Consider the following 26,749-nt stretch of genomic DNA (forward strand, 5'->3'; position numbering starts at 1 on the left):
AATTGCTCCTGAATTTGCAATTAGCTTTTATAATAATTAGTATATGACTTTTTTCTATAGATATTCTGCTACCTTGTAATGATTAAAATCTTGACCGCTATATTGGACCGAAGATGAATTTTTAAATGGTTAAGTGTTAGATGGAACTGGTACATAATATATAAATTCATGGCGAAAAGTATGGAAAAATACTCCTAAATTGGAATAAGCATCTTCCAAATTATTTTAAGTATCATTTACCCTCCAAAATCTGTCTGCCTTTCTCAGTTCCCATCTCTTCATGCAGTTCTACCACAATTTGTTATCATTACTAGTAATTGTTACGTTTTCCTTTCCTGAGCTGTGGTCTTGTCTTCCCCCTTTTTTTTTACACTGATGGTATGGACAGATGAACAAATTATACTGAACTAAAGGAAGGTGAGTGGAAATCACTGTGCATCAGCTGTTTCACAGTAACAGTTTTTGTCCAATTCTGTCCTGTCATAGGATTGTAGCCCTGTGTCATTCAGAATCGAGCTGCCTCAATTTAGCATCTACTTACTTTGGGATAGGAGCAGATACACAAAGTAATTACTGTGAAACAGCTGGTACATAGCAATCCCCCTCTTAACTCAGTTAACTCCCCCTCTTAATATGTTGATCTGTCCATATCCGCAAAGCTTCTAGGGAGAAGGGAATTTGTCATTTTAAATGAATGCCCAGGTAAAATAATAGTTCCATACTTTATAGTACAGTAATTTCTACAAATGTACATAACTAATATAAAGAAGGATTTTTTTAAAATACATTTTAATTGACCTGAAAAGCAGAAAGTGGGAGGTTATTTCTATAGATTTACATCAGAATGGGGAGGAATGCAGGACTGTGAAAGAGCCAAGAGTCACTGCTGCTTTTCCATCTGCACCTTGGCTTGGCCTCTCCTTCACTTGAAAGAACTGCTTTGGGAAGGCACAAATCAACCAGCTCAGGATCTGGATTTATTAACCTGTTGGCATGCTACAGAATCCATTTTCAGGTTGTTAAGGTGGTTTGTCTTAGAGGACAAGTCCACTGAACTGTCTGGTATGTGTGAGTTCCTAAGTGTATGATAGATGATGACCACTGAAAATAAATAACATACCATATGTATGCCTTTTTTTCATGTGGTTGTCTTTTCAGGATCCCTTAGATCCAACACGAACCGCCATTGTGATCAGCTCTCTGGTAGCGGGTGGTGTAGCTGAACGTGGGGGTGAATTGCTACCAGGAGACCGCCTGGTTTTTGTAAATGAGAAATATTTGGACAACAGTACGCTAGCAGAGGCAGTAGAAGTGTTGAAATCTGTGCCCCTGGGTATGGTTCGCCTTGGCATCTGCAAACCTTTGATGGTAAGATTGATTTTAACTTGTTCTGTGTAATGCTGATGGTGACGTGAATAAATGGAATCTGTGTGCATAGCAGTTGAACATTTGCTTAAGTCCATCACTGAAGAGTGTACTTAAGTTCAAATGTTGAAGTGGATGAGACGTAGGCGTATGCTTGAAGGTAAGTACAAGGATTCTTTCTGCAATTGAGGTTGTAGAACAACTATGACTGCTCGTTTGAGACTGCTGCTCCATTCTTCAGCGGTTTGACTGTATATTCCTGTAAAGTAAAGCAGCACCTGCTAGGAGAGAGATGCTGATAAAGGAGTGGTGAAAGGTGAAAGTAACCAGGTTCTTAAATACAATCTGGCCTTTCTATAAACGTATCATTGTACATATTCTGAGCCAATCCCTTCTTTTCTTGTTTCTGTATTTTTATGAAGGCCGGTCTTTATCTTTTCAGTTTCTCTTTCCTTCCCTGTCTCCTTAGCCTCTGTGGTTATTTTCTGCCGCTTCTCAACACATCCCAACTTTTTATTTTAAGAATACTGGGCCTTTTTGCTTTCCTTAAAATATTTTAATGCTAATGTAAATTTGATGGCCTTTCTAGGGAGAGAGCAATGAAAAACAGAACACTTGCACTGTGGATCCCAGCACTGTCAAAGGCAGCTATGGATCTCCAGCACCCATGGATGATTTTCATTCATCAGTAATACTTGAGGCACCACAGGTATTTGGCTGTTGCCCTTCATTCTTCTTACTTTTATATAAGCAGAAATCCAGTTTCTAAAATAATAATTTAAAAAATGATGTGTCCTTCAGACATGATGGCAATTACAAGGTTTCCCTCTGCGGTGTTGGGGCGGAAATAAGTCTTGGATAAAACATGTTCTGTGGCTAACGTTCTCCCTCTAAAGTAGACCCTAAGGGCTGAGTCTTCTTGTGGGCTAATACATACATAATACCTGCTTACGTGGTTACTGGACTACTATGCTGTCTCACTTATTGTATTAAAATGCTTTGTGTTCCCTTGCATAATGCCTTGAAATTCTAGCTCTACTATTAACAGGGAAAGAGGCTGAGAGAGAGGGATAAGAGAGAAGGATGTGGAAGGAAGAGGACTTTTTTAAAGTAAAAGCAGATCGGTGGTTATTGCAGTAGCAGAGAAGTCACTGCTCTGTCAGAATTTCTGTACAGCCTTGGGCTAGTCTTCTAATCTTTCCATGCCTCAGTTATTTTTAAGGAGATGCTCTTCTCCCCATTTTATATTCTCACAGTGGTGTAGTAAGTGCCAATCCATGAATGACTGGAGGAGCTCAGTTGTAGTGGTAAAAGGGACCATAAAGTACCTGAAAATGAGAGAGATTGATATTGTGCTGCTTTTGCCTGAAGATTTCAAAATGCCTAACAACCATGAATGAATGAACCTTAGCAACACTGCACTAAGAAACATGGCATTATAAGGATTATTCTTAAAGATTGTGAAATCAAGGGTAAGGACCGTCACATACAGAACTCTGAAGAGGCAAATTAAATCCCAGATTTCCTGGTTCCTAATCTTGCCGTTAACTACAACTAAATAATAAAAGAAACAGTATAGTGTATGCCACTTAAGAGGTGGATATGTATACTGTATAAAAAAAATATGGACTGAGCGCTGCAACTAATGGGTCTTGAAATGCAACATGATGATGAGATTACATTTATTTGTAGTTGTTGGGTGCAGTAGGGCAGTCGTTGGAGGATCTGATAGACCAACCTGTTTCTCCGTTTTCCCTTTGGTTAAAATATTATTAGTTAAGCCCCCCTAAATAAAAGTATTTCAACTGAAACTGCTGTTGCGTCAGTAGCAAAATGGTCAGTTTGTTTAAGATACTGCTGAGTGTATTTGCTGCATCTTATTTATGATGACTTAATAATAGCTCACAGATGCACTGTAAAATTTCCATACTCTTAATATGCTATATCTTCAAGTTCAAGGAAGGAGTAAAATGTAGTTGGATTTTGTACTGTGTTTTATGAGGCAATATAGTAATGGCAGGAGGTTATTAGCTTTAAAAAAACTCAACATTTTGAACATTATGATAGTGCACTTTACCAGCATGTTTTCAATATTTCCTATTCCATTTGTAGTCAGTTACTGCAGTGCAGTAACTTCTAAGAAAAAAAAATATATATACACAAAAGGTTGAGTTTATGCATATGTATATATACATATACACATTCATGCATGCATGCATGCATTACTGAGTTTGGTCTGCTACTGTATGTAACAATGCAGTTGATGCCTTTCAACAAAGTATAGTGCTCTGCCCCCCCCCCCCGCCCCCTCGCTCAGGGACCCAGAAGGCACCAGTCACCGAATTGAGGGGGTGTGGGGGGATTTCCCCCCCCCATGTGCTTCCCAGCAGACTCGGAAGTAGACTGGAAGTGCTTCTGGTCCACTTCTGGGTCTGCTGCCGAGCGTGCTGGGGAGTCCCCTGTGCTTCTGTGGGACACTCCATCCATCACAGCATTCACAAGCCCCTGCTGCCTAGAGGTATATAGAAAAAACATTTAAAGCTGTCTGTATGTCTGAATCTCCAAATCTTTCTGAATCTCTCCAAATCAATTTGGAGAGTTCTGATTCGATTCGGAGAGATTAAAGGGTCCTCTGATTCGATTCGGATTTGGAGACTCGGCCACCAAATCGGGTCAAATCTCCACTGAATCAAATTGGGGACTGAAGCTTCGCACAGTCCTAGTAACTGTCATTATATCTGGCTGCCTGAATGGGACCAGCTACTCATTTATGGCTGAGTTGCCTATGGTTGCCTTCAGTGCATAACCTGAGCTGGATTCCAGTTAGTGCCTTTGGAGCTTCAGCCTTTGGAGCCTTCAGTCTTTAGCACTTTGCCACTGTGTCCTGCACTTTGACAGTGCAGGACACAGTGGCAAAATAGTTAACACATGAAAAATGAAACAAGGCAGAGCCTAAGAGAACCAGATTTAAAAAAAAAAAAGAACTGGAATACCAGTTAGAGGGACAAGTCAAGGCAACAGACCCAGTAGGCAATTGGGTGCCAGTGCCTACAAAAAAAACTTGTCCCTACATGTGATGTTGACCAATATTGTCTCATTGTTCCACCATTTGTCTGCATGTGTCTGTTGTCTTTTGCTTAGATTGCTTTGGGATGGGGACTAATGTCCTGTCTTGTTCCGGTTGTATAGTGCCAGATTCTATTCTACTTAGATTATGTATCCAAGTGTGATCTATTTCCAGTCTCTTTGAGTTCTTGAAATCCATTAATGCGAAGCATAGCTGGATCCTCCTGTTGTCTATGCATTCTGACTTAATCCTAAGGCTACCTTGGTAGACGTGTTAGTGTTTTTTGGGGGGACTTGAGCAGTGTGGAGTTGGATCACATTTAGATGCACAGTAGATGTAGAATGGGACCCACAGTACCTTGTCTGATGGGATCGTGGTCCTACAGTGTGACAAGTTTTCTAGGTAATATAATAATACAAAAATTAAATATTCACAATGAATTTGGGAGGAGAAAGGAAGAATAGGGTACCAATTCATTGGTTTTAGCTCAGTGTTTAGCTGTCTTGAGTACAGTAGGAGAGGGTACACACTGGTGCTCTTACTGAGACAGAGAAAAAGGCAGGGTTTCATTGTGAGCGAGCTTTGCTAGCAGTTGTATGTAGTGGGAGTCATGGCTTTCAGACTCATCTGCACAAAACAATTAAAATAGGTGCTGGCAGGCCCCTGCCTTGAGTTCAGTTACTTTTTTGAGTTAAATGTTTCTCCTTCCTCTCATTTCTGTGATGTCCTTTCATTAAAAATCAACATCCCATCCACCAGAGTCGGTTATGTCTGCCCCACTGAGTCACTGACGTGTACTCTACTGGGGAAGATGTGATCGCAGTGTGCGCAGGCATACATGAGAACTTCTGAGCTAGCTAGAACGGTTAACAATGAAGATGGGGATTGAACAAACTTCTGTATTGGCTTACCAAGCCTGTTGGTGAGGACACTAAATATGTATCCCAACTCCTGGAACCTATGTTGCTGTATCTTTACTGCTGTCATTCCCTGTGTTACCTTCGGTACAGCTGTCCACCCTGCTGCTAACCCTTCCCTTGCATGGCAAATATACTTTAGTGGTTCAGAATCAAGGTAAGAGGTTTGATGTTTCTGAACTTTGGGATTCATTTATTTTATTAATTGAATGACCGTATAGAATGAGAGCAACAGAGAGAGTATTTGAGTGCCTTCACTGTTTCATACAGAGGCTTCCTGAAAGCATCCCTGTTTGACTGATTTTACTTTGAAAAGTGTCCATGTTTGGATGGCAGATTAAGTCCAGAGTAGAGTGCTACTTCCATTAGATTTACTTAGATTTTTTTCCTGTGGTTCTTTAAAAATATTGTCTCGCAGTTCCCATTCTCCAACTTTAACTCAGATTTGCTTTTTGTACAGATCAAGCAGTAGCTGAGCTGCTTCAAATTTTGCTTCTTTCTTTAAAAAAAAATCTTGTGTCTATTTTCTGTATAAAGCCAATAATTTAGAGCAAGCTTTAGGGGTCTAGTATTACTTCTTTTAGTAAAGTGTGAAAGCTAGAAGGTACTGTTTTAAAAACCAGAGGTTGTAATTTTTAAATGTGCCTAGCATAAAACATAACCTAAAGAGAGCTAGCAGGATATATGGTGTGAAATCTATATTATGTTTTATGCAGGGTTTTAGAGATGAAACACCCTTTAAAGAAGAAGTTGTTGATGAACCAGTTCTGGATCTGAGGAGGTCCCTTCAGCTACCTCAGAATGAACTGGACAGTGAGAGAGAGTCCTGGGAAATGCATGAATTTCTTAAGCCTGCAATAGAAGAAGTTGGTGAAGAACAGGAAATGTTAGTGGATGATGAGTATGATGTGGACTTGAACATTTTTAGGTACAACTCGTCATATGTAAAGGAAACAACTCCACCTGTAGAGGAGAACCTGAGCCCTACAGGACAGTGGGTAAAGCTACTTGAGCCAACTGAAATACAAGAATTAAGATCCACACTTGCCATAAGTGCTAATCAGACCCCACAGTATCCGTATGAAGATGAGCAAATGGTAAGAAGTGGTATCTTACATCTCAATCATGCCTCAGGGGCAACTTTATCCGTACACTGTCCTGTTGAAGTCCAGCCTCTGCATTGACACAGGACTTGCTAGCCGACACCAAAGGTGGATCTGAGCTTGATTTTTGTAACCCTGGACAGATCCCGGATTTTGAAAAGGGGGTGCATCATCACCTAGGAGACCCTTTCCCTCAAAACCCTTCGCAAACAGCTCCCTCTGCCCTTCATGGCCCCTGACTGTGGGGCAGGAGGGGGCAGGGCTGTGATTTCTCTTGTTACCTACTGTCCTCCCTCCCCCACAGCATACCTATAGTTGGCCTTTTTTGCCCTCCACTCTCAACAAATATAAATAGGAAGTTGGGAAGAGTGGGTGGGGGACAGGGGACTTGCTTCAGGCACTTGCAGCACCCCTGGGGAGACCAACCTTTCTGGATGCACCCATGCCCGTCCTTATGCCACCTGGTTGTGCCACTGGTTCAGGTTCCCGCAGGTTCCATCATCTGCTGCAATGAAAGAGAGATCGCAATAACCTGACTTCTTTGCCTCACCTTTGCAACTGCCTCTTCCCTCCTGCCTCTGCAAAGCTGACTTGAACTGGCATGTCAAATTATGCAAAACTAGCTTGATTTTCTCCTTTGACAGGCTAACTTGTTTAATGGATAAAGGCAATTCAGTGGACATAATATCCCTGGACTCTGTTAAATTTTGATGCAGTCCCACATGCCATTTTCATAAGTAAGATAGAGAAATACAGGCTAGATAGAACCATCATGAGGTGGATATGTAACTGGTTGAATATCTGCAAGCAAAAATTATCTGTTAATGGATTGATATCAAATTGGCAGGAGGTCTCAAGTGGTTCTACTGGGGTTTTCGAGTCATTGTTTTAACATTTGTATTAATATCTTGGGTGCAGGAATACACAGAATAATAATCATATTTGCAGACACAAGACTGTTGCAAACACTTTGAAGGATAAAATTATATTTGAAAGGAACCTTAAGTTGGAGAACTGAATAGTAGGTAACAGATGCTACACAAAAACAGGTGGGGAAAACTGAATGCACAAATACAGAATAGGGATAATTGGCTTGGCAATATCACTAGGGATTATATGGTGGATCACATAAATCAGCAGTGTGTTGTTGTCAGGGAAAAAAAGCAAATGCAATTCTGGGTTGCAGTCACAGAAGCACTGTATGCAAAATGATTGTACCACTCTATTGGGTGGTGATTATGCCTCAGCTGGAGTACTATGTCCATTTTTTGGCACTGAATATTAAGGAGGATTTAGAGAAATTGCAAAGGATCCAGAGGCAAGTGTTAATGACAACAAAGGAGTTGAACAAAAGCTGTAAGAGGAGCTAGATATATTTAATGTGGTGAAAAAAAGATGAAAGAGGAAAATGATAAGTTTTCAGATGTCTGAAAATCGGCCATACATTTCAAGGAAGAGAAAGGGAGAAAAAAATACTCTGCTTTAGGCAGAGGGCAGGAAAAGAGGCCTTGGGTTTAAACTGCAGCAGAGCAGATTTAGATTCAATTTTGGGGAAAAAAAATGATGACTGGAAAAGCAGCACAATGGTCAAACCAGCTGTTTAGGAAAGCAATGAAAGTTCATTTGGGGGTTTTCAAGGAGAAGCTGCGAAAGCATCTGTTTGGCCTGGTTTGGGAACAGCAAATAAAATCTTGCATTTACGCAGGGGACTGATGATAACCCTTGATCCCTTCAAAGCCTATGATGCTGTGAGTGAAGTGAAAACAAGTCCATAGAGATCTAAATGGTAGTTCTACTCAGGGCAGTTGCTTCCTCTAGGATGAAGTAGACCAATGGTTCAGGAAATTGAGGGAAATTATATAGTGACAGACAAATGATAATGCGTAGGGGAAGAGAGGCAATGAGACAGCATAGGAAACAGCACAGCATCCTCAGATTCACTGAGACCTTCTTCAGGGATTTTTTCTTCCTCTTTCTGGTGTACCAGATAGAAGGAGAAAACATGGTTTCCAAATACAAGTCCATTTTCAGATGAAGAAATTGAACAAGAGAGGAATTTAATATCGGAGCTAGGAACAGAACCTTGGAGCTTGCCTTTCTTGTGGTCCTGCACTGTCTTTTCTATAAAAAGATGCCAAAATCCAACTTCCTGTGAACATCCTATTGGGTCTAAAGTATCTTCATTTCCCATAAATGTACATGAAAAAGAACCTTCCCCCCTCCCCCCATTTTCTGTCTAAATTGCAACCAGGTGGAAAAGCACAAAGTTCAATCTATATTTTAATTTTTTGCACATCTTGTTGATGTTATTTCCTAAATGAGCAATTACTGTTTCTTAATTGCCTGAAAAAATAAATATGAAGGTAATTGAAAAAATATGTATGTTTGCTATAAAACCAGTGTTTGTTAAACACTTTTCTAGGTGTCAAAACCAGCATTTTCTCATTGCAATATTTTTTTCTCCTCCATGAAGTATGAAGAAAATCTCAGTAGACATTTGCTGTCTTCTGGAGGCGCAGCAGAAAGCAGCAGTCAAAAAGGCACGTTTGATATGGAAATGACCAAGTCAGTAACAAAAGGTAAACTGGATTTAGGTTTGTAAGTGTTTTATGCTTCAATCTCACATTTACACATTCATGTGTATTCTGCACTACAGTTTTTGCATGTGTCTTTCCATTGCAGCAATATTCAAATTAACAGTTAGACAGGGTTAGGATGATGATCTAGCATTCTGGGCACCAGGGGAAGGGCCTAACCTTTCCAGAAGCAGGCACTGGATCTGCTTGAAAGGAGGGACTCTGAGCAGACCCCATACCAAGAGGCCGGTTAGGTCACAAAGCTCACAGCACATGTACAGATTCCAGCAGGAGCTCTGCTGACATGCCAGTGAGCTTGGAGAACTCACTCACGTCCAGGCTCACAAGGGGGTTGTGGCCACATCCCCTTTGGTTGTATATAGCATATGCGCAATGAGCTGTCTTTACTGTACATGTGCCCCACATCCAAGGGGAATTTGCCTGCATTCTTTTTGCCTGGATGATCCTGGATCCCCCCATGACCAAGACCAAAATGAATGCTGCCCCCCCGCCCCGTGACTTCAGCAGGTTCCGAACAGGTGCAAGGGGTTTGTTTTCTAAGTCCTCGCCTCAAGCTTGCAGCGTCTTATTTTGTTTCTAAGCCCTTCTCTCCATTTGTGTCCTATTGTGAAGATCATTCTACTCCATAAAGTTTACCTAAGTTTCATGCAGATTTTGCATCCCTATTACCACTGAAAAATATGTTTGTCCAAAACATAGAGCTGGAGGTAGAGAAAATGTTTTATGCAACAGGAGGGAGGCCCCACTGACATTTAATTTGCCTGCATAAATGATTGTTTTGGGCCTTAGTCACTCATTGCAGCCTGCATATGGGCCTTGGCAGATTTGAGAGCTATACTTCCAAGTATTTTAGTTAGTATAAAGTATTGTTGGCAAATGACAACACCATAGAGACACTTACATCAAGATGCTTTACTGTTTGGATACAGGGCTTCATAATGACTCAAAAAGAGCTGGGTTAGTTGAAGAGTTTGAAGCTGCTGACAGGGATGAGCTGAAGGTGGAGAGTTATACTCTTACCAGGAACCAGGAACGTGGGAAAGCTGCTGTTGCTGCTCAGCCTAGAGCAGTGTTGTCAAGGTATGGAGGAATTGCATGATTTACAATTAATTCTTTTAATTCTGTCTTCTTGCTTTGAGTTAGTTGACTGAGAGAGCAGAGCGCACTGTGAACTGTGTATACCTGGAATGCATTGAAGCCAAAACTTTGCCCCTGCATAAACCAAACTTTAGAGTAAACTGAACTTTATAGATGGTCCTGGAGTCATCAGCTGTACTGAACTCTCACCTGCCAGGCTGCAGGGCACCAATGGAGCTATGTCATGTGAGCTAATGATCCTGCAGTTCTCCTCAGTAGGGATTTGGCTAGTGGATCTGTATTGAGAAAGTTGACTACACATATGTTCAATCCTCACCTCTAAACTTCTCTTTGAGGTGTTGCAGTGAAAGCTGTTACAGTGCAGAGGGTGATATCCATACAAAAAACTAGAACTCTTGGTTCCAAAGTGATAACCTTTTATTAGACCAACTGGGAAATGGCAAGCAAATTGTCCTTTTCTGCAAGCTTTTGGGATCAAAGTCCTGGTGATATTCTGCTTTTAGGGACTGCATTCAATGTTCCCAATCAGCTCCTCCAGTTCCATTGCAGGCAGACTCATCTGCCATTATTGACTTTCAGTGCAACATCCATATCATTTATAGCATATTCTCAGTAAAACTTTCTGTATGGCTAGATAGGCGTGCAGAATGAGTGGTAACACACAATACGAACACACACACCAATTTAAACCACTGCATAAAGGCATTTAAATTTGATTTCACTGTCTTATTTTGACTTGTAGGACAACCTACGATCTTGGATACAAGGGAAAAAACTCTTCTTATGAATATGTTAGAATGGCTTTTGTAAATGTCTTGTGCTATGACAGTAGTCTGAGGGGGTTGTGATGTGGAACTAGTGGTTTTGTTTGCTCTTTCTATTAGTGAATTACCTGAGCGAGAAGAAGGAGAAGGAGAAGAAACCCCAAACTTCAGTCACTGGGGACCAGCCCAAACGTAGGTTGACATTTTTATATTATTTTTTCCTGCTTGGGGAATATTTGATACCTGGGGATTTGAAATCATGAGGGTTGGAGGGGAGGTGTGGCTTGGTTTTTTATATACAATCCTTACCTTTTTTTATTCTATGTGAGTTTATTTGCAAGGACTTTTTCTTTTAGAATGCTCTAGAATTGTATTATGATAGTTAAGCTCCAGGCTTCATTAAATATTGTGTATTCTTAAAAGATATTTGTTGGAAAAGGATTATATATTTTGTTTATACAGTTGATTTTTAAAGAGCTTTCCAACTTTCATGTTGCAGATGAGTTGAAAGTTACTATTCATCTGTACTGGTCTCTGATATACAAGTTACCCTGCTATCTTAATGGGATAATTCTGAACTTGCAGAATTTGGCTCGGTCAATAGTGTGTTGAATTTAATTTAATTCCCATCTATTTGCATAATGTTTAAATTGTTGGATTAATACTGTTCTATAGCCGGAATAGCTTTTTTATTTCTGGCATTGAAATAGAATAGAAATTGTGTGAATATTTACACTATGAAAGTTGACTCCCTTCAGTAAACTTATCTGACATTTAATCAGTTGAAGTTTCTGTTTCAGAATTGGTTACTTAAGATTCATTTTACATCTCCACAAATACATTGGCTACCTGCAGTATTTCCTAAGAACCACGTAAAAACCACTGGATTAAGTATAATCCATGAATAAAATTTCAGCACAAGTAATTGCCCAATACACATCATCTTTTGCTATAAAGTAATCGCCTTTAGGAGACTTTCATGAATCCTTTCTGACCTCTGACTGGTATTCTTGAGTAACAGTAGCTTGATGAGAGACTTTTTATTATTGATATGAATTCAGCTAGAGGGTAGTGATGGGCCCAAGTTCTGAATGTGAAAAATGAACATTTCTGCATACATTACTCTAATAAACCAGTAAAATTCAGAAGTCTAATTTGTCTGTTTGGCATATTAAGTAATCATGTATATTTAAAGCGTTTGAATTATCTGGTGCTGTTTACTTTTTACAGTGTTGAAATCTGTAGAGATCCTCATGTGTCTCTTGGAATCAGTATTGTTGGTGGTCAAACTGTCATAAAGCGTCTAAAGAATGGCGAGGAACTTAAAGGCATCTTTATCAAACAAGTCTTGGAAGACAGTCCAGCTGGAAGAACAAAGGCCCTTAAAACAGGAGATAAAATACTTGAGGTAAAAGTATATACACCTGTTTTCCTGCTTAAGAGTAGAACATACCTTCAATGAGCTTTCTAGGGAGAAAAGTGGTTTGGCATTGAATACATCATACTCTGAGGTGTGCAATCAAATCCTTTTTTTTTTTTAAGTTCTTGAATATAAATTGCTTGTTTTAACATCCTGTCTCGGCACAGTTAATTATTGGATCTTTTAAAATTAGAATCAAACAACAGAAAATCTCCTTTTCTTACATTATGTCTTCATAAACTGTTTCATTCATTAATAAGTTATTCCTGTAACAGTTGCATGATTTCAGCGATTCCCCCATCAGAAGAATTTTAGGTTACATGTACTCTACTACACGTAGAATCCCCCAGGTGTTAGTCGTTTCCTTTGGCAGGGAGAGAGGGGATTTCATTTTCATATGTGCTACTTTAATTGGATAGTATGCTGTTTTATGGTTCTCCCCAAAATCTAGAAAACTAGTCATTCATGTATGTGCTCTCTTCCCAGATATAGTCTTGGAAATTACTTCAACATACAAATTAGCTTATGCTTAGGTAAAGTAAAAGATTTTAGTGATACCAGATATTCTCTAACTTTATTTCTGATGGTTCTACATGAAAATATGGTTCCGAGTAAAGATATTAATGTGCTCTTAATGATCAACATTGAATATTATACCATTAATATGCTTGCTCCTTTAAAAAATTATTGTATGCTTCTGTATAGCAAACTATTTGCTAACTTCACTATGTTATGAACTTCACAGTGTATAAATGCATATGTTCTTTTTAGGCAGACATGGTTCCTTGGGTGAATTTGATATCTTTTATTAGACCAACCCAAATAGTTAGAGAATATTTATTAAGCAAGCTTTTGGGTTCAAAAACCCTTCGTCAGGCTAAGGAAGCTTCAGCAGTTGGTGTGTGCTCTTCCTGGATGGGATGAAAAGTAAAGAAGCCAGGGGCTGGGCTGGGCTGGGCTGGGCTGGGGAGTCAGTTCCATCCAGGAAGAGCACACACCAACTGCTGAAACTTCCTTAGCCTGACAAAGGGTTTTTGAACCCGAAAGCTTGCTTAATAACTAACTATTCTCCAACCATTTGGGTTGGTCTAATAAAAGATATCAAATTCACCCAAGGAACCTTGTCTGCCTATGTCCTTAGACCAACACAGCTACAACCTAAACCCCTGCAAGATGGAAGATATGTTCTTTTTAGTAATTTATGAAAATGAATTCTGTTTGTTAGGTGTCGGGAGTAGACTTACAAAATGCCACACATGAGGAGGCAGTTGAAGCTATCAAGAATTCTGGGAATCCTGTTGTTTTTGTTGTTCAGAGTTTGTGTAGCACTCCAAGAGTGAGTTATCCTTTTTATTCTTCTCTCAAAACTTAATACCTCGGCAATGTGTCTCATTTGAAACCTAGCCAGATTTCTTTCAGCGAGATCTGGCCATAACTGCAGTTCTCTTTGTACGCCCTGTATGTCAGAATTTCCATTCCGTTAATGTAATTACTACTTTGGATTGATTCTGGTCTTGGATACTCTAGTGCAAGTCCAAAGAGCTCTATTGATGAGCAGGACCAGACCACTTGGCGCTTATGCCAATGTTGTGGAATCTGGCCCCTTGTGTTTTATTTCATTTGTACCGATGGTCTAAAGATACTTCCTATTAATCAACTTTTTTAATACTGTGTAATGTAACTTGATTTTAAAATACCATCCTCCATATGAACTGCATCCCAGAAGGCTTAAAATGTAATTATGAGGATCAGTAATAATTATCTGAGAGAAAGGAAAAGCTAAGAGATTCAAGCACCACTGAATTTTCCAGGCTGAGACAAGAAACCTCTCAGTCTCCTGGTAAGGAACAACAGTTATTATAATCAACCCTCTCAGACTGTCATGCAGTGCAACCCATTAACCACAGCCATGAAAGATCTGGCCCCAAAATGTCCTCTGTTTTTCCAGGCACTAGAGTCTCTGATGCTGAGTGCTCACAGCTCCCATTGACCATCAGGAATTATGGAAATTCAGGTCTTGTTTTCTGTGGTGAGATTCTCAAAAATAGAGGTCATGGTACACATTCAAGAGAATCATGTAAGCGGTTGATGTTTAAATCATGGAAGGGTTTCCAGCAAGTCAGTGGCCAAGGTTGGACTGGTATCCAGAATGCCTGTCTTCAGTATTGATGACTGATCTGGCAGTTAATTCATGCAAAAAGAAGTTGATGAAAATTGGCTTAGTCAACATTAAGTGCTTCTAATAGCTAGCTGTTTACCATCAGCAGTAGTTAAATTGTGGCTTTAGCAATATTTCTGTATCTAACACAAGGAACACTGCAAAAAAAAAAGGTATATGTGCATATCTTGGTGCTTAAATATCTCTTTGTTGAAATGGTACTTACTGCACCAGTCATAAATTTCTCTGCTATCTCTTTTGATCTATAATGAAAGACTCACGTATTGGTTTAGAATGGGAAGCATTGTGTTTATGCATCAGGGATTCATCCAAAGTGCAGTTTTCAGAATACTTGGAGTGTCATTTCCACAGCTTTTGTATTTATTAATAATTGCTGTTGCTTGCTCTGGGATGGTATATATATGTTTCAAACCAGTAACTTGCATAGCATTTATATTCCCCTCTGAGTCTTAACTATATTGTCACAGTAAAATACCATTCTTATGTTTTGGAAAACACAGCACTTTTATGTACCTTACTGGGCACATCTACATGCCACCCTATGGCAACATAGCAATGCGCTATGTTGCCATACAGCGTGCTATGGCAACATAGTGATTATGTGGGTTCATACATAATTGGCAGTAATATTACCGTAGTTCCGCATTCCCCCGTTGTAGCGCGCCATTATGGCAATGTAGCAGCAAAATCTAATCATGCACTGTGTGCACGGCACAGTAGGGGCAGTCACTGCACCATGCCTTAGTTACTGCTTCCTTTTGGAGGGAAGGAAGTACTAAAAGAAAGTACAGTACTAAAACACAGTGCTGTAGCAATGTTGCTGTACAGTGATGTGTAGACATGCACACCAACAAAAATGTTCTGAATTATTTTAATTGACAAATATAATATAGTAAAGAATTATACATTCTTGCTTATTATGAAACATTTAAAAACACTGATCAACTTTAAGCAATTCAAGAAGCTCAGGCCCTTACTTAATCAGGAGTCAATAAGGTATGTGTGAGTGAGTGTTAAAAAAGTATTGGCTAAACTGGTAACACTTAATATTATTGGATCCTGTTTTCAGTTGCTTACAACTTTATCAGTCCTTATCCATTTGTGTTGGAATTTTCCATTTTGAGGGCCAGGTGTGGATTGAATATTTTGGAAAATTTCATGCAAAATGTCTCAGCCAATTCCAAGAATTAGACTAGAGGAAACATGCATCATTTAGCCTATGTTACAATCTCTCAATCTGTTTTGAGCAACTTGAACACCTCCACAGAGCAGGGACATGGCATTTGTCAAGTGGGTGACATTTATGTGAGAGGTGGCTTTCTCCTGGGGCCTGTGGACAGATATGGAAGGAAGGGATGAAGAGAGTGGGCCTAGCTTGGCCAGGAGGACAGGGAATCAAGGGGGAGGCATTAAGTGAACAAGGAGCCTGGAAGAAAAATGAGGGCTGGGAGTTATTAGGGGTTGGAGGATAGGGAGAGAGGCAGATTGGCTGTGCAAGCAGCATGAGAGTAGGCTGAAAAGTGAAGTAGAAACTGAGACTAAGGAGAATGTAATGAAGTTGAGAACACAGGACTGAGACAGGGATAAGTTGGAGGGTGGCAGAAGGGGTCGTTCTTATGGGGAGTGGGCAGAAGAATCTGTGCCTACTAGACTTCCTGCCCCGTTAGAGCCTCTAGAGATTCCTGCCCATGTCCCAATTCCTTTTCTGTGAACAGCTGTAAAACTCATTGGCAAAGCTCCTTATCATCCTCTATTGCTGGTTCCCAGGGAGGATGACTACCTACTTCTTCTACTATTGGTACTTCAGAGATTTTTAGGGGAGGGAAACCCTAAAAGTTCTGACTCTTCTAATGAACTGAGAGGTATCTGGATGCCACATGATGGAATTTATTTTTCCAGTTTGCTTTTTTTAAAAAAACTTGGCAATTACATACATGTTACGTTGTTATGCTGCAGATCAGGCACGCAAAGCTTAGGAGGAGTGCAGTGTGCCTGTGTAACATGAATCTAGCCCTTTTGCATATGCAGTGTGATGCAGTCTTTAATGCAGATTAATATTCTGATTTCTACTGGGCCCATGTCCAAATTGGTGCAGAGGATAGACTGGGTGTTGGGTTGTGTAGTAGAGGAGACTTGTCATTTCAAGAGGAAGCTGGAAATCATGTGGTAAGTAAAGCAGGGGATTGCAGCAAGAGAAAAAAGCTGTTGAGTGCTGCCTTGGAGATCTAGATTTCATACCAGTCTGCAAGCTGCTGAGGGTACTTCTGTACTGTACTATACAGCTTGGATGCTGGGATACCCTTGCACAGGCCAGAACAACCAGCTTCTGCAAACGTGCTCCAAACCTGGAAATACATTCATGGGACATCTCTGGACTTGATGCCAAACATGTTGGGTACTGTGGTCTGGAAAGCAGCAGAAGCAGTATGCTGTAGAGCAACCCCCCCTGCCCTGGTATAGTCCCACATGTCAAAACATGCAAGTGGGTGCTGGGAGTCATTCCAGGAAGGACATACTGCTGCCACAATGTCATACTGGTGCCATCCTTGGCTACTGGTGAGCTGGTGCAAAAAGCTGGGTTTCTGTGTGCTTCATTTTTCTGGTTCCCAACTTGAGATTTTTGGGTCTGGTTCATGGATGAGCTGAGCCCTGAGAGCTGCAGCAGAAGTCAGTAGGGGCCATCTTTTAGAACATATGAAGTATTATATAATGCTAAGTGCTCTAGAAAAAAATGAATCCTGCTTGTCTTAAATTGGGCACCCAGTATTAATAGAAACATTTTTGATCTTTAATTTCTCTGCCTCAGTTTACCATCTGTAAAGTAGGGATAACAGCAACTCAAAAATGACACACAGTGAGCAATAGGTATTAAACAAAATACTGAATAGTCACTCAGTAAAGAGCACTGTCACTTTGGTGGCCTGGATTACAGGTGTTGGGTAGGTTGGCTTATGATAAAAGTAGGGTAGGTTCCTAGCTGAGATGCAGGACCTCCATCTAACCCAGGTGCACAGCCTGGTGAGGGGGCTGCGGGCGCTCGACCACCTGGGCGACAGCAATCATCACCTGCTGGAATTCACCATCCAGTGCAAGGTGGCAAAGGCCTGCAGCAAGGCAGCAGCCCTAGACGTCAGGAGGGTGGGTTTCAGTGAGATAAGGAGAATAGTCGGGGACACACTGAGGTCCTGGAGGGGAGGGGCATTGGGTCTCCAAGAAGAGTGGTTGTTCCTTAAGGAGACGATCCTCCAAGCCCAAAGGGAGGTAATCCCATCAAGGATCAAAGGGGGCAAGAGGGTGCAAAAGCCCCCATGGCTCACCAAAAGCTTCTGGGAACGTCTCCTAGCTAAAAAGGAGGCGTACACCCAATGGAAGGGAGGCCATCACCAGGGAGGACTATACCTCTGTTGCTCGGGGCTGTAGGGGGGTGGTCAGGAAGGCCAAGGCGGAGATGGAACTGGGACTGACTAGCTACCTGGATCAAGGACAACAAGAAGTCCTTTTTTACATACATAGCAGGTAAAAAGAAGGTACCGGGTAACATGGGGCCTCTTCAGGACACGCTAGGAAATCTGGTCATCTCACCAGACAGCAAAGCTAACCTATTTAACAATTTCTTTGCCTCCATTTTCCTGAGCAGGGACCGGGTCGCCTCCTGCCACCAGGATCCCCGATGGTCCCAGGGGAGGCGCACCCAGGCCTAGGGGCAGTCAGGGGAGGATCTAGTCAGGGAACTTCTGGAGGGAGTGGATGAGTTTAAATCAGCGGGTCCTGACGACCTCCACCCCAGAGTGCTGAGGGAATTAGCAGAGGTCATTGCGGGACCCCTGGCACAGCTTTACGAGCACTCGTGGTGCTCTGGCATTGTGCCAGAGGACTGGAAAAGGGCCAATGTGGTTCGCATTTTCAAAAAAGGGAGGAAGGAGGACCCAGGAAACTATAGGCCAGTCAGTCTTACCTCGGTCCTGGGTAAGCTTTTTGAGAGAATTATCCTGGCGCATGTCCGCGAGGGGCAGCAGGGGAGGTTATGCTTGGGGGCAACCAACAGGAGTTCGTTAGAAGCAGTTCCTGTCAGACCAACCTGGTGGCCTTCTACGACTGGGTCACAAAATCCTTGGGTGCAGGTGTTGCGGTGAACGTAGTCTTTCTGGACTTCAGGAAGGCCTTCGACACTGTGTCTCACCCCATGCTCATTAAAAAACTAGGAGACTGTGGCGTCGATGCCTACACAGTCAGATGGGTCGCTAACTGGCTGGAGGGCCGCACCCAGAGAGTGGTGGTGGACGGGTCATTTTCGACCTGGAAGGATGTGGGCAGTGGGGGCCCCCAGGGCTCAGTCCTCAGGCCTGTGCTGTTCAACATCTTCATCAGCGACTTGGACGAGGGTGTGAAAAGCACCCTGTTCAAATTTGCAGATGACACTAAGCTGTGCGGGGATGTGGGCATGCTAGAAGGGAGGAATAGGCTGCAATTGGACCTGGACAGGTTACAGGGGTGGGCAGATGAGAACAGGATGGGTTTCAACACTGACAAGTGCAAGGTGCTGCACCTGGGGAGGAGGAACCAGCAGCATACCCACAGGCTGGGGAACTCGCTTCTCATCAGTGCCGAGGCAAAAAAGGATCTTGGAGTCATTATCGATGCCAAAATGAACATGGGCCGACAGTGTGGAGACATGGTCAGGAAGGCCAACCCCACCTTGCCATGCATCCACAGATGCATCACGAGCAGGTCCAAGGAGGTGATCCTCCCCCTCTATGCTCACTGGTCAGGCCACAGTTGGAGTACTGCATCCAGTTCTGGGCGCCGCACTTCAGGAGGGATGTGGACAGCATCGAGAGGGTCCAGAGGAGGGCCACCCACATGATCGGGGGCAGCAGGGCAGACCCTACGAGGAGAGGCTGAGGGACCTGAACCTGTTCAGCCTCCACGAGAGAAGGCTGAGGGGGGATCTAGTGGCCATTTACAAACTAGTCGGGGGGGACCAGCAGGCATTGGGGGGAGTCCCTGTTCCCCTGAGCACTCCCAAGAGTGACTGGAAATAATGGTCACAAGCTGGCAGAGGGTAGATTCAGACTAGACATCAGAAGACGCTACGTCACAGTCAGGGTGGCTAGGATCTGGAACCAACTTCCAAGAGAAGTGGTGCTGGCTCCTACCCTGGGGGTCTTTAAGAGGAGGCTAGATGAACACCTTGCTGGGGTCATTTGACCCCTGTACTGTTTCCTGCCATGTCAGGGGGTCGGACTTGATGATCTGCTCAGGTCCCTTCTGACCCTATCAACTATGGAACTATGAAAAGAGGCAAGACATAGGTATCAAGCCCAGACTTGAATGATTTACATCTCAAAGCACTTTATTTTAGAGCATTTATACACGTGCGGGGGGGGGGGGGGGGCTTCAATTACAGCGGCTCTGTGAGCCACTCTAATTAAAGCACCTGGAGCATCACGTGCATCAGTATCCCCATGCTCAAAAATGGCAGAAGTGGCTCTTGTCGAATGAGCTTTAGTTAAAGTGCCCTGCCATCATTTTGCAGCACAGGGATGCTGATATGTGTGATACTGGAGTCTGTTAGAGCGCAGTAATTACCATGCTGCAGCAGACTCGAGTAATCTAGTCTGCTCTGACGCTGTAACTGCAGCACATCTAAGCAGCCTCGCTGCACCTGTCTATCTGGTTGCTCGCAACAGTGCAATATAGAGTCGCACCTATACTGCTTGAGGAGATGCAGAAAGGAGGAGGATGGGTCATCTTGAATTTTCTGAGTTCTTCAATTTTCCCTTCAGTCTGTGTCCCATGTTTACACGGCTTGCTTTACTGCACGTTCTGATTCATTTCTTTGTTTCACTGAGGCTTTGGGAGCTGGACTGAACTGGCTTTCCTACGGTTTTGGAAAGTGTCAATTTGATGGGATTTATGGCCTTACAAACATTACTGTTGTAGAAAGGCAGCTTCCTTATTTCCTTGCTTTGTCATTTTGGAATATTGATACCACTGTCCTGTTTTCATTTCATTTTGGTTTATGCTTTTCACTAACAAGGCTGCTTTGTTTTTACATCTTAACTAAGAAACTTAACACAAATATATTTATTGTAGCAAAACTATATCGAATACATTCAACTACAACAGTCATTGCTATATAGCTAAAGCTATACATACTGTGTTTGGATGATCTATTTTAAGGCCTCTTGTATAATGCCTCCTTTCAGGCCTTTTGCTCTGTTTGGTTTGATCTCACTGTTGGTTTAGCTGGATGCATTAATTGCTTTCTTTACCCTGCTGACCAGGCTGTCTTCAAAAGTTCACTCTGCGGTCACTCAGAACAGGCTTGGGGGCCTTTAGCTTTAGCCATACATCTGCAGCTTTGTGTAGGCCTCTTGAACAAGGCCAGAGTTGGCAACAGCACTATGTAACGCAGAGGTTTTGTGTGGGGAAAAAATGGTGTGAGTCCATGTAATTATGGAAGATATCAGAATGCATATGCGCATGACTTATGTATTAACATTGAACAGACGACCTCAGTTTTGGCATTTCCTAGCTTTTGAGTGTTTTGCAGAATTCGTATTCTTTTAACATAGGTCTGTTTATTGGTTTTTCTGATTATAAAACATGAACAACTGTTATATTTTGCAGATGGTTTCTTCAGTGCAACCTAAGAAAAGTAAAGTCCACGAAGACCAGGAATCAGAAGGGGAAAACCAGAATGAAAAGGTATTCTTTCCATTTGGAGTCATGTTATGAATATTAACACCCCCCCCACACACACACACACATACACCCCTTTTTTTTTTCCTTTTTTTTTTTAGTAAAAGTGGTAAAGTAAAATCTTTACTAAAGCACAATGATATGTTTTGTAACAAAATTAGATAATATTCACTGAAAGTAATATTTACTGGTTTTATAGCTCTTTTATTATAGAGATCAAAATTCTTTTATGGAAGTGAGTAAGCTGAAGATGTGAAGATTAGCTGCTCCTTCTTCCAGAGTTGATAGGAACATTTGGGAAAAAATACTGTTCACCAATTCCAAAATATTCTTTTCTGAAATAACTTGGGTTTGGTGAAGATCCCTTCCTGGATTCTTGGTGGGTGTGGTGCAGAGCTAGGCACTTTGGGAACTTATGGGCTCTATTTTGAGGCTTGCAGTGGAACTGCCTTGTAGATTTTTCTGAGGGTCCCAGATAAGGAGAGTTCCCTGGAGGAACTGAGTGAAATCAGCAGGCAGGGGCCAAGGAGCTTTGGTTTGCTAGACGTTGGAAAAAAATTTGGTTTTGTTTCAGATTACCTTTGACTCTCCTCCTTGCGGTAGATTTGCCATAAAGTAAAAACATTGTAAAAGTAGTTGTTGTTTCTTTACAGTTGCGAGATTACAAGGCAATTCTTTATATTAATGGATTGGTCAGTGCACTAGTTTGAGGTTGCTAGGCATGGTAAGTCTCTATTCAAACAAAATAGTTGCTGACATGACCTCACTGTTAAGACTGCTTTCAGAGTTTCACCTTTTTATTTCCTGACTTTCAATTAAGAGACTTTTAAAATTTAAATAAAACCTCCAAATTGTTATGCTTGGTTACCTAACTTTCAGCACCTGAATAAGGTCCTGATTAAGTGCGTGCTGAAATTCAAACAGCTGAATTAGTCCCATCTTTATTTGATGTAGCACTTAAACAAGTGTTTAAGTCAAACTGAACTCAGCAGGATGTAGATATCTGAATGGTCTTAGTATTTTGAGTTCAGTCTTACTGATCTGGATTATTTTGCTTTCAGTGGGAGCTGTGGGTGTCCAGCATCTCTGAAAATCACTGATTTGGATACCTAAGCTTTGGCACAAATATCAAACTGGGATGCGTTGTAGTTTTTATTAATGAGCTAAAGAGAGAGGTAGTTAGCCATGTTAGTTTGAAGTCAGGCAGATGGCAGGGCAAAGTGGCACCATATTCAGTGGGGATCAACCTTTTTGGCAGGCATGCCACAAGTTAGCCTAACACCCTCCCCAAGTGCCACTCTAACCCCTTCTCCTGCCTGATCCACTGCTCTGCTTTCTGCTTGCTGCCTTATCAGCTACTGTGATGCCTGTCCCTTCCCTAATGTGCTGTAACATTCAGAAGCTGCCCATGCCACTTGCCCAGTGCCACAGGTTGGCCACTCCTAGACTAATTAACTCAGAGAGGAGTAAGCTTTCATGAGCAACAGCTTACTTTGTCAGAAGCTATGAGAGAAGCATTTGAGAAAGTAAGCTTGTACTCATGAAAGCTTATGCGTGTCTGAATTAGTTCAGGGGTGTCAAAGATCTGGCCCATGGAGCCCTCTGATCCAGACTGTTGGGCAGTCTACCAGAAGTTGGTGCGGGGTGCCAGGAGGCAGGTTCTCTGAGGCCTGATGAGCTCTGTGATCAGTGGCAGGGGCAAACACAAGGGTGTGCAGATACAGCTGCACTCGCCCTGTGTCTGCTGGGCTCTTGCCGTTGCTTCCAGACCTGCTGCAGCTGTTACCAGCCCTGCAGATCTGGCTGAGGAAGAGCCCTACCATCTGGTTCCAGCCAGGCATGGGTTTGATACTGAGCTGATGTGTAAGTTGCCATTCTGCCCTGCTTTTTATCTGTTTTATTAATGTCTTAGAGTAGAAATCTGCTTTGGGGACCTGAGCTAGGGATTGTGGCTTGGTACCCACAGGGCTGTGCAACAGAGTTTAGGATCGTGTTACTGTATGTGTTGGACTAAAGTGAAATCAATTTAGCCTGGCTTCTTGGGATATGCTGAACCATTTGTGTGTGAACTAACTCAGTACTCTGGTGTTGACAGGCATACTCAAAGGCCCTTAGAAAGTGTTTGGCAGACTGCTTTCGAATGATTCAGAATCTATGGGTTTTCATGTTATCCCAGCGAAACGAGGAAGGTGTTTATATTAAAGCTTCCCTGGCAGTGAGTAATAGTAGTAATAAAGCAGTTACAGTACTCCTTTCTTGGTTGTGTTATCTATTTTTCTAATCCAAAAAGCACATCCACTTGCAGTCTGCTGCTTTTAATCTCTAGGACTCCAGTGTGTTGCATTTTATGGCCTCAGAAGGTCGAGTGAGCTTAAGCTTCTTCAAAGCTGGTAAGGTACCCCTTCTATTGGTGCTGTAACTTGCTGGGTGGAGTACAGAACAGCGCCAATGAATAAATATGTATGTAGCCCCTTTTTAGCTTTGAGCATTAATTCACAAAGCAGGCATACTGTGCTTCAGCGGGGCAGCTCTCAGTAAAAAAAGATGTTGCTATTAGTAGATGATTGCCTTGCATTCCTGTGGGAAATCGCTGGTATTTCTACTCTAGTCTTCAGTGTCACAGAAGAGCTAGCTTTGAAAGCAATCATATCAGCTAGAAAAGCTGCTCTTCTTCTGGTGTAATATCTGTTAATTACTAGGGGCTTCTTCTGTTACACCTTGGAGCATATTCTGGTATAATGACAGATGTACTAAATAATAATAATTTTTTTTTAAACAGAAGACTCTAGATGACCTGTTTTTAATGGTTGGCATTCTTATGGCAAACTAAATATAAAAGCTGTGTTATTTTTACAACTGTAGCAGCAAAGCTTTTCCTTTGGAAAAAATGGGTCAGTTGAAATGCATGTGGTCAGGTGCTCTGCAAATGGATGAGTCCAAGAGTTTTGTGAATTTCCACCTTAAGTTGCTCTTTTGGGATAGATTCTGTAGCTTCTCTAAGTCAAATCCAAAACCCATTGCTGTCAATGAGAGGGTTTGGAATAGCAGAGCAAGGAGAGCATTGTGCAGTTTTGGTGACTGTGCAGACACACACTTTCATAAAAAATCCAGATTACTGTGCATTTTTGGCAAGTGGTTGTGGAAACTGCACTCATTTTAGTTGCTTATGATATTATTCCAAAAGAAATATTTATTTTCCTTTTTAAATTCTTGTACTGTATTGATACTTTTTGATCTAAAAATGTAATGGCAGCTCACTGGAAATTATATCTGTAGAAAGGTTTTGATTTTGTGTGTGTGTTCTTCTTTGTAATAACCTCAAGAAGCAAGTAACCCAATACTTTGAACTTTTCATTGTTTTAGTTTACTGTGAGGTGTTGTCTGGTATTACCTCCTTACATTTCTTTTTAGCAGTTCCCAAATGATATTTCCAGCCTTTTATGCACTCCTTCCATTGAATCAACAGAGAGACATTTTTAGATTCCTCTTCTTTTGCTTTGCCCTGGTCTTACATATTTTAAAATTTAAATTCCACCCTAATTCAGCTGTACCAGGTTTGTTGGTCACAGTAACTTAAAACAAGATAGCAAAGTACATATTTCAGTGTTTTGTCAAACTCAAGAAAAAATGTCCTCTTGGAAATCTGTTGTATGGTATATTTTAGACATGGCCATGAAATGAGACTTGTCTTTAAAAATCAGACTAAAGAAACATTTATAATTTAATAAGAAATACTTGGTACATTGGCAGAAATCTTTGAAGTGAGTTCTGCTCGTTCATGAAGTATCCATGGATTTGGTGCATTGACTGTACATTGTAATCAAGTTCAGCTTCCTGCAAAAAGTGGTGTCTGTTGCCTTAATTCTCTCAGATGTTGTGTGTAGTCCAAGGTTTTACCTGTATTTCTGAAGTTATTAGTGTTCCCAAACTGAAAACATATTTCACACTCCTAATTTCTGTGTGGTGGGTAAGTGCTCGTGTGTGCTTGAAAGAATGGAAAAATAGATGTAACTTAAGTGCACTGGATGGAGGTGCTCACAGTTGTTAGATTTCATTTTTTCCTTTATTTTACCTGATGCCAAATCTTCCTCTGGGGCAAGAATATTGTTTCAGAGAAACGTTTACAATTCAGGAGCATATTTAAGGTCCCCATACGAGTAACCTACTTCCTTTGTGTGGTGCAGGGTTGCCACGCTAAGGTTTTTGTCATGTAAAGGTGCTTGGTGGTACGTAGGGCTTGAGACAACGCAGTATAGCCACAAGTGCAGGGATCAGTCAGTGGATCTTTATCAGATAGGAGGGTACAAATTGTGTGGGTGTTACTGTAGTCATGAAGGTAGCAGCCAGACGTATGGTTCTGCTGCTTGGTTGTTTCTGCTGAAAAGATTCCCTCCCTGTAGGATGAAAGTAGTAGGAAAGATTCCTCTTGAATGTTTTCAATTGATGTAGCGTGTTTTGGTTCAGGCCCTACGTGATTTTTTTTAAAAACAAAAAATCAAATGATGGAGAAGACTTGCACTAGCCTCATGGAGCCCCTCGTGTCATTCCCTCTCCCCTTGCAGATAAAGTTTTAACTGTGTCACAGCCACTGCCAATTTGGTGGCAGCTTTTGGCTGAGCAATGGCTGTGACATTGCTTAAGCTTTAGCTGCAAGGAAAGAGTGAGGGACACCAAGGAGTAGACCCTGTCCCTACTCTATGAGGTTTGTCTTTAGCCATGACTTTTTTTTCATTTTGCCCTCTCAAAGCAAGGTATGTATTATTTGGAGGCATGTGGTATGCAAGACAATATGGTATACCTCTCTTTAAAAAGATCCTGATGGGAACAAAGAGAATGACTTGCTTACCTGGACCTTCAACAGGCTTTAAGTGTTGAGTTTTAAATGGGTTCGTGACTGGATATCTAAGCATGTGTCTACACTATGTCAGCAGCATGTCCTGGCTGGGATAATCCTGAGCATCTCCCAAATGCCTTGCAGGCTCCCAACCTGGCCACTGTTCAGCAGACCAGGGATGGATGTCTCAAGAGCTGCTTGTGAGCAAATGGCCCTGCATGCCACATTTTTAAGTTAGAAGCATTCAAATAGGAGCAGATGGGCAAGGGCATGCCTAGGACATGCTAGGGATGCAATGTAGATGACATCTAAGTTATTTAACAGAATTACAGTGGTGCTGATATGTCAGAGACAATTGAAGATGTTGTTGCAAATTCTCCACCTCTAGCTACAGAAATCTGAGCAGCACTTTCTGAATCTTTTGGCTCTGCGTGTGTGTGTGTGTGTGTGTGTGTGTGTACACACGTGCACGCACATATACCTACACACATTCCTTTTTTGCAGGGTGGGGAGAAAGCCTTTTACTTTATTTTGTGATGGCTTTTGGGAAACAGATGTTGCTGTTTTGAGGGGCTCTTATCTAAGCACCTTTATTGCAAATTGGATGGAATTCATTTGATTTATGCTATTCTCAGTGGAGCACTTTCCTATAATAATTTTTAAACGGGCAGGATGATGTCAATTCTATTATCTCCTACAA

At 41.7% G+C, this 26,749-nt stretch overlaps 1 protein-coding gene across 9 annotated transcripts in view; it reads left to right on the top strand.

The window, feature by feature from the left end:
• The window catches only part of PATJ (PATJ crumbs cell polarity complex component), a 242,996-nt gene that overhangs the window by 79,402 nt on the left and 136,845 nt on the right, over positions 1 to 26,749 (top strand). For 8 of the 9 annotated variants that reach the window (XM_059727901.1, XM_059727903.1, XM_014593899.3 and 5 more), the window contains 9 exons: positions 1,159 to 1,368; positions 1,955 to 2,074; positions 6,066 to 6,446; positions 8,926 to 9,031; positions 9,979 to 10,129; positions 11,032 to 11,103; positions 12,142 to 12,319; positions 13,557 to 13,667; positions 21,144 to 21,221. In XM_059727901.1, coding sequence (XP_059583884.1) covers positions 1,159 to 1,368; positions 1,955 to 2,074; positions 6,066 to 6,446; positions 8,926 to 9,031; positions 9,979 to 10,129; positions 11,032 to 11,103; positions 12,142 to 12,319; positions 13,557 to 13,667; positions 21,144 to 21,221 — 1,407 coding nt within the window. The remainder of the gene's footprint in view (positions 1 to 1,158; positions 1,369 to 1,954; positions 2,075 to 6,065; positions 6,447 to 8,925; positions 9,032 to 9,978; positions 10,130 to 11,031; positions 11,104 to 12,141; positions 12,320 to 13,556; positions 13,668 to 21,143; positions 21,222 to 26,749) is intronic. The other variant, XM_019489137.2, reaches the window with a different exon arrangement.

This window comes from Alligator mississippiensis, chromosome 5 (genome assembly GCF_030867095.1).
Source record: "Alligator mississippiensis isolate rAllMis1 chromosome 5, rAllMis1, whole genome shotgun sequence".
Lineage (NCBI taxonomy): Eukaryota > Metazoa > Chordata > Crocodylia > Alligatoridae > Alligator > Alligator mississippiensis.